The 7,907-nt window shown below is 33.1% G+C and overlaps 2 protein-coding genes across 3 annotated transcripts in view; one reads left to right on the plus strand and one right to left on the minus strand.

Moving 5' to 3' along the window:
* On the plus strand, positions 316 to 4,654 carry LOC109355872 (protein arv1 homolog). Of its 2 annotated transcripts, none has more exons than XM_019599131.1 (9): positions 316 to 548; positions 639 to 708; positions 801 to 890; positions 1,663 to 1,708; positions 1,819 to 1,904; positions 1,987 to 2,081; positions 3,351 to 3,417; positions 3,541 to 3,616; positions 4,278 to 4,654. In XM_019599131.1, exons 2-9 carry the CDS (start codon positions 661 to 663, stop codon positions 4,433 to 4,435), a joined length of 666 nt encoding a protein of 221 aa, XP_019454676.1. In that variant the 5' UTR covers positions 316 to 548; positions 639 to 660; the 3' UTR covers positions 4,436 to 4,654. The 2 variants fall into 2 exon arrangements, with proteins under 2 accessions (XP_019454676.1, XP_019454675.1); XM_019599130.1 differs by having other exon boundaries at positions 317 to 548; positions 639 to 686.
* Positions 5,301 to 7,907, minus strand: part of LOC109357226 (transcription factor 25-like) — a 4,466-nt gene continuing 1,859 nt past the window's right edge. Inside the window, exons 3-4 of the mRNA XM_019601026.1 lie at positions 6,478 to 7,386; positions 5,301 to 5,831 (exon numbers count right to left, since the gene is read on the minus strand). Of these exons, the coding sequence (XP_019456571.1) occupies positions 5,546 to 5,831; positions 6,478 to 7,386 (1,195 nt within the window). The 3' untranslated portion in view covers positions 5,301 to 5,545. The remainder of the gene's footprint in view (positions 5,832 to 6,477; positions 7,387 to 7,907) is intronic.

Raw genomic sequence — 7,907 nt, forward strand, 5'->3', positions numbered from 1 at the left:
TACAAGAAATATTAAGTCATGTTTAGTTTACCAAAATATTTCCTATTTTTATTAATTATTACAAGTATGCTATATTGTTCTAACTTTTATTATATTTCAAAAGAGGTATTATAAAAATAATTTAAATAAATAAAATAAAATAGGAATATTTGCAATGATTAATAACAAAGGAATAGACTTTTATTGTTTTAAATTGTTTTAGATACTAAGCAGAAGTTGTAGCCCAAGATCAAATATTTCAAGTTTTCAAACCTTTATTTCCCTTTGGGCTTTGGCCCTTTAACCCAATTGTCTTCCCTGTGCATGAAGTTATGGAAGATGTGAATTAAGTGAAGGTTGATTTTTCTGTATTGAAAATTGATTTGAATGTGTCTCAGATTCATGAAATACTCACAATTATTCAACTTCAATTTTGATAGAATCTGTTATGCAATTTCATCAACAACAAAATACACCAATCAATGGGTTATAGATGTGTTCAATGTAGCTTTCCCATCAAATCACTTTATGTTCAGTATTCTCCCGGCAACATTCGCCTCATGAAATGTGTAATCTTTTTCTTATTTTTCATTTCCATTAACCAAATTTAGTGAATTTGGTTTTAATTTCAGAACCTAATTGCTTCATGTTTTGTGTAGGAGAATTGCAAGGCTGTTGCAGATGAGTACATTGAATGTGAAATCATGGTGTTTACTACTACCCCTTTATGTCATTGATTCCAAAGTTTAAACCTTTTTTATTTTTATTGAATTTTTTTTGAGAAATTTTTACCCTGTTTTCTTCTCTTTGCACCTTTGCAGATTCTTGTAATAGATTTAATACTTCACAAGCCCAAGGCATATAGACATCTTCTCTACAATTTTATCAATCAACAAACCTTGATGTTTCAGGTATATTATTCATGACCCCTATTGTAGTAAGATACTGTTTGAGTGCTGTGTATTTATGTGTCTTTCTTTAACCCTTAATTGTTTTTGTAGTTTTGATTATTGCTGTTTATATGAGTTCACCCGCTATGGTTCATATTTTACTGTCAAACTGTATATTACCTTAGCGATTAAGTATTGTGTAGTAATGTGTCTTTCATTGAACCCTAAATGGTTTTTCCAATTATGGATATTGTTATTGTAGCTTTCTTTTTTTTAAATAAAAATGGAAATCTTGTTAATTTGGGTTAATGTCATTGCTGAAAGCAGTGTTATTGTGATGATTATGAGTGGGTATTATCTGCAGTTTATTTGCCCTTCAATTAGTATATTTTTTACTTTGAACTCATGAACAACCTTGAAGGCTTGAAGCATTTTGAATTCTGAGGAGTGAGGACTCCTAAAACTTATATGAAAAGCATGTCTTGAATAGATTTTGGATCCTCAAATAAACAAAGTGATACAGTGCAACAAGTAATCATGATTATCCCATGTGCATAAGCCACTTGCATTGATTGACATAATACCACAGAATTGTTTTTGACTAAAATGCATGATTCTGTGTGAGAGAATGCATTTTCAAATAAAATTCAGTGACCAATGGCTTACCTAGTGCTCATAAAAATGAAATGTCCGAATTAATAAATTTATCCATTCAATGGCTTACTTGTACTTCGTACTGGTTTCGTCATTCACCTTTTCCAACACTAATATACATGTTTTGGTAACTTTGCAGGGGCTATTCTGGAAATTGGCTTTTGTTTTTCTTCTTTTTGATAGTTGTATCCATTCTTATGTCGATATTATTCTTTTTAATGCTTTAGGAGCTTAGTTTTAAATTCTAGTTTTTGGTTTACAAGATCATATATGAGGGCCTTACAACTTGTTGAAGATAAGTGTTTGGTTTTGGAAAGCAGCAAGGGCAAATTGGGTTCGTCATCAATGAGCTTCTCTTCATTAATGTCAACATGTTGGAAGGTTCATCTATCTATAAATAGTTTATGGTGTTTGGTTTGGTTTATGCTAATTCTGATGAATGTTTTATGGTTTTCATGGGCAGATGTTGATCGATGTGTTCTTTGGGAACTTTATGTTCCTTTTAACTTTCTTCATTATGGCCAAGATATTTCTCCATACATCAATCAGCATCTCCAGGTATATGCACCTGCTTTATCAGGCATGCCATACTAGTCATGGAAAAAGGAAAAGTTAGTTATAATTTACCATTTTGAAGAAATATTGAGTGACAAGGTTGTCCATTAGAAATCTCGTGAATCTGTCAGTTGAGTTAAAGAAGAGAGTTGTTTCTCTGCTTTAATATGCTGAGAATTGCTTCAAGATTCCTGTGTATCATAAATGAGTTATGGATCCATTGGCAAGGAGTGAATAGACGTTCTGTAGTTATGGTTGAAATGGAAGTTTTGATCTTATCAAATGATATGATTTAGATGCACAACTAACAATGTAGCATAGCAAAGATGAATATTGTTAGCGTTAGGAATCCAAGAATGAGTTAAATGAGTCCAGCATCGAGAAGGAATGGGCAAAGTGAGGAACATATTAATGGATTGACTTATGAACTTAATGTCTTAAGATTTTGGATCGAGATGTGGTGTCAAACACACTTATGTATTTGTAATTCTTTGCTTATCCCAAAGGATGTAGAACTCCCAAGTTCTTGCTCTCTTTGCTCCCAATAGCTGTCTGTAGTTAAGTCTTAGCTTTGAAATCTTGTAATTAAGGGGATAGAAAATTATGAGATATAATATAATTTTCTATCATATGGAGTTACTCATGTGAGAACATTGCGTGAGAAATGAGAACAATTAATATGGACCGTTGGATCTTATCTGAACGATCAAGATTAAAAGATGTGTGCATATGACTATCATGTGACCAATAACTAATTTTTAATCTTAACCATCTATGATTGGTGTAAGGCCCAGATTTATTGTTCTCACCTTTTTTATATGAGAATTATTCTCACTTGAGTCATCCCCTTCTATCATATATTCATATATATATATATATATATATAGAAGAGGGATTCATTTACACTTAATTTAAGTTATACTAATTACACTCAATCTTAGTCATTTATTTTCTTAAATTCAACGGACCAAATGGGTGAGTGAAATAAATGGTGAGAGAGAAAAAGAGAAATTTTAAATAACTTTTAAGTTTCACTCATTTGGTCCGTTGGATTTAAGAGAATGAATGACTGAGATTGAGTATAATTAATATAACTTAAATTGGGTGTAAATGGATCCCTCCTCATATATATACATACTTATTTCTATCAATTTTAAGATTTTAGAACCTTCAATAAGTTGCTTTTTTTAGTTAAATATTTCTATCCATATTAAGTTTGTGTTTCAAGACCATCGTGATCACTCCAGCTTAAATGTACTGTCACCTATGCAGGTGCAGTGACCTCTTGCTTGCACTCATGATTTCTGGTTACTTCAAGATTTTTCTTATTGCCATGACGGTAATGTCTGCAATGAAGATGTTTAAGTTCTTTCAGTTTTATTGTTGCCTAATTCCTGTGCCATTCTATGATGTGTTGTTAAACACAACATATCTCATTAACTTTCAAGTATGCATGTTGTAGGTCTGGGAATTTCCATCTTCTGTGATCTTCATCATTGACTTATTCTGTTTATCATCTAATGCAGTGGCATTGAAAGGTTAGTAGTCAAGTTAACTAATCCTTACTCATTTAAAATGCAAGCATAACAACACTCCTTTGATACTTCTTTATAATTTGGCATTAGCATTTCTCAGATTCACAGAAAATTTAGTATATTGTTAAATATCATTCAGTTTTGTATATTCCACCCCCAACTTTTACATAACCATTTTTCTGTTGAGCTTCTTTCACATATATGGTCATGATAGTGTGTGTATTTGTGTTTTGAACTTTTAGTCTGAATAAACAATGGTTGTAATGACATTAACATTTTTTCGGTGTTAATAATGACATTAACATGAACTGCAGTATAAGTTACAAGTGGTGTCTTATAAGAGAATAAACTTAGTGAAGAGAATAAAAAGGACATGAAAGTATTGAGTGTTTCATCTAACATTTGATTGACTATATAATTATTTTCAATCCAAGTGTTACTCATGTTGGTTTATAATGATTAAATGTGGTAGTATAAATGTATCATTATGGTGCAAAGAAATAAGTTCCATTCCTACGTCATGATCTGCCAACCCTGCCTACTAGGATAAAGACTTGGTTGTTGTTGTAAGGCTAGATGATCTGAACCGCATTTGATCAAAATTAAAAGTTACTAACAAACATGCTTGCCTTTAAAACACTGATGATGTTTTTTTGTGAACCAGTGATGACTGAATCAAGCATGAGTCGATGTGTTTGGGCCTGCTTCAGTGCATATGCTATAAAGCTTTTTGCAACTCAGATTCTGGACCTCACATTTTGGGGGCAATTAATACAAGGCAGGAGTCAAACACCCTCATCATTCTCTTTAAAGCCATCCTGATTTTGTCTTTGTTTTGCCATGCTATTATTCTATTGGTGGAGAATTTAGAAGTACTATATATATGGTCCTAGACATTCTTTTTATTTATTTTAGATCTCATATGAAGCAACCTTATTGTTGTGCTTCTTTCCATTTTTTTTTGCTTATATTACACACACTTGAAGGCTTAGTTTATTCTATTTGTACTGTTTAAACCTTTAATGATCATTCATTTTTCAATGGTAGAGATTAAAAGATGTAAATTATCCGGTTACCACACCACCTCTATTCTCAAAATATAACAACCTCCTCCCACTACCCAACTAGAAAACACCATCGACCACCACCTAACCTCACTGCCACCACACTGTAACCGCCACTGCCCCACCACCACATCAGTTCTCTACCACCTCCCTGCTTCCTCTTTTGACCCAGTGCGTTTTAAAAAGAATTTAAAGATTTAACATGGCTCTCAATTCACTATCCAACTGAGTTTTCAAAAAATATTTAAAACTTAATAGTCATCATTCAGAAAACAAAAACAATAAAATGGGCCGTTAAGAAATTGGTTTGGTGAAACCGACTTCTCAATTGGGTTTTAAAAAAAATTAAATTATTTGTGCTTTTAAAAAATGAACTATTGAGATGACAGGTAGAAATTTAAGGGTTAGATGAGGATAAGATAGAGAAATCAACGGTCATAACCTTATCATACTCTTTCTTAACCAAATGGTATTATCTCATACTACAAGTAAATTAATTCCTTACACCACTAAATCAATGCATTGTTAGGTAAACAGTATCATAATATTGGAGGTGTTTAATTTTTATATACTTTTGACAACTTCTACACTAGCATATCAAACCAAATGTAAATGAATCTAAATTAAAAAGCATATCAAACCAAAAATTAATAATGGTATATAACATTTTGTATCAATATCTCTAAAATTAAACACCACAAAAATATTATGGCATTGGCCAGATGGTTGCTAAGGATCAACAAAATCAGCATAAGGCATCAAAGCTCACTAGGTGTCACCCTGTACAAGAAAGACATCTATCTCATCATTGACTTCAAAACTCACCCTCCAATCCCCAGAAACAAAAAGGCTTTTAATGCATTTAGAATCATTGATTGTTTTGCCCATGATCATCATCATCATGTTGGTTACCATCAAGTTCACCATCCTCATAAGTAACCCATGGTAGCATTGATTCAAACAAGACGGCGAATGCATTCCTATTTGCAACACCACGAAGAGCCTGACCGTTGCCATGGACTTGCACATTAGCAAATTGGTTCTCATCCACCATACCCTCCCTCATCCCTGGAGGACCCATAAATTGTTGCAGATTTTCTTGTGGTATGGATGCCACTTTGTCAGAGAAATCAGACACCAACAAATGTCCATACCTGACAAATAAGAAATTCACTCTAATTACTTGAAGATCAATAGATGTAAGAACAGTTCTGGCATTTGACATATATCACGCATAAGCAATTGAAATGCATCATCAGTATCATGAAGAGAATTTAACATGCTACTTTATTTTTCATGATTCGATGTTTCCTTATATAATATGAGATGAATAAGCTTTAAACAAACTGATTCTATGAAACTTCATCACACAATGATTCGTTCAATTATGTGGCTAACACTCCAACTCATTTACATCCCCTAACATCTAAATCATGTCAATATTACAAGGTGTTCTCCTAAATCATGTTGACCTAGAAGGCATGCCTGCCAAAAGCGCTTAATGCAAGTTCTTTTTTTATTTATTTTGATAGATAAGTACTGCCAGTTCTTATTCATATAGTAGAAATTGGTAAACTACTGCATAACCAGTCCAAGTAGAAATAATTTGTACCATATCCCAATCTCCTAAGACAATAAATGCAAATGCATCCAAAAACCTAGATGGAGATGGTTTGTAAAACAGCTAAAACATTTGATGCTTTTTAGGATTCAGATAAAAATTATCTTCAACAAAAACTGGTGCAAACCTGGAAAACTTTAGCTAAACAATAAATAAAATAAAAAGAACGAATTACTTACTCATTTTTCTCAGATGAAAATGCTACTTTCCTAGCACAAGCCCAATCCTTAACTTCACTTTTATTATTTTCTAGGGTTTCAATCACTAGCTGCGCAGCATCACTCAACAACTTTTGTAGATCAGGAAGCCTCCATATAAGATAACTTCTCTCAACATATATATTAATCAAATGATCTTGAGACAGAATTCTTGTTTGGTCCGATCGGAAAAAGGCATGTTTAAGAATAACTGTCCATGTACGATCCTTCAACGGTACTTTTTCCACTAAGTTCTTTATAACTGAAGGATGCAGCATCAATGCTTGTTTCATAAGATCCAATGAAGAAGATTTTTTAGCATCGATACAAGCATCTTCGGAGGTCTCACGTTCCAAGTAAAATCGACAGATGGCAAGAGAATAAGAAAAATTTGGAAACAGCCAAATGGAGTTATCACTTTGATAATTTTCAGAAAACTTTTCCAACCATGCATACTCCTCAGCTCTTAAAGCAAAATAGTCAAGGCAGAAAATAGCCCCCATGGGGTCATCGGAATCCAGAGAAAGTAACAGTTTGCAAACCTCTAAAGCTGATCTATGACAGCCACGCCTATCCAAGTTTTTCATGTGAGTGAAAAGCGCTGTAAAGATAGGTTTATTCGTATCATGGTTGAACTTCAACTGGCAATTACCCTGCAGTGGAGTAAACATAGGATTCCATGCACATTCAAGGGCATACAAACACTTGGCAATAGCATCAGCAGACATTTGTTGTTCACCCACTACTTTGAAATACTCTGCCATTGTTAGAAGTGAATCAAGATGATACGGATGGTGCACTAATATGCTTGCTATGCCATTTAAGTCATTAATTGCTTTGGTAGCTTCAAAAGCGCTCTGAGCTTGGGAATAGGATGATGAATGTGCATATCTGCATAATAAGGGGATAAACAGTAGTTAAAAGGGTACAAAAAGATGGAATTCTCGTTGACATTATTTATGATTAACACATCTCAATAATCATTAAAGACAATGGTTAAATAGGATACCATAATGCAAAGTACAGAGAACACCATCAATTTTTTACTTCATTGGTAAACCACAGAAACATAAACCAGGCAGGTTGGAAACCCCACATCCCTCCATCTTGTTTCACAAAATGATTGAAAATGAATCATGACAAAAACCCAAACTAATGGACCAAATCATGCATGCATTTTAATCAAAATGAAAGACACAAATAATTGAAGCTTGTATAACAGATAAGAAACGAAAGAAAGTAACAAAAAAATCTCAAATGGCTAAAAGGTTAGTGTGTGAAAATTATAAACAACCAATAAATAAGCCAAGGGAGGTAACTTCCTCATTTTATATCTCTCATAAAAAATTTCCCCTTTTAGATCTCTAATTGTCATAACTCAGCCATTAGGTACTTTTTCTCTATTCAAGTTC

The sequence above is a fragment of the Lupinus angustifolius genome, chromosome LG09 (assembly GCF_001865875.1).
Source record: "Lupinus angustifolius cultivar Tanjil chromosome LG09, LupAngTanjil_v1.0, whole genome shotgun sequence".
NCBI lineage: Eukaryota > Viridiplantae > Streptophyta > Magnoliopsida > Fabales > Fabaceae > Lupinus > Lupinus angustifolius.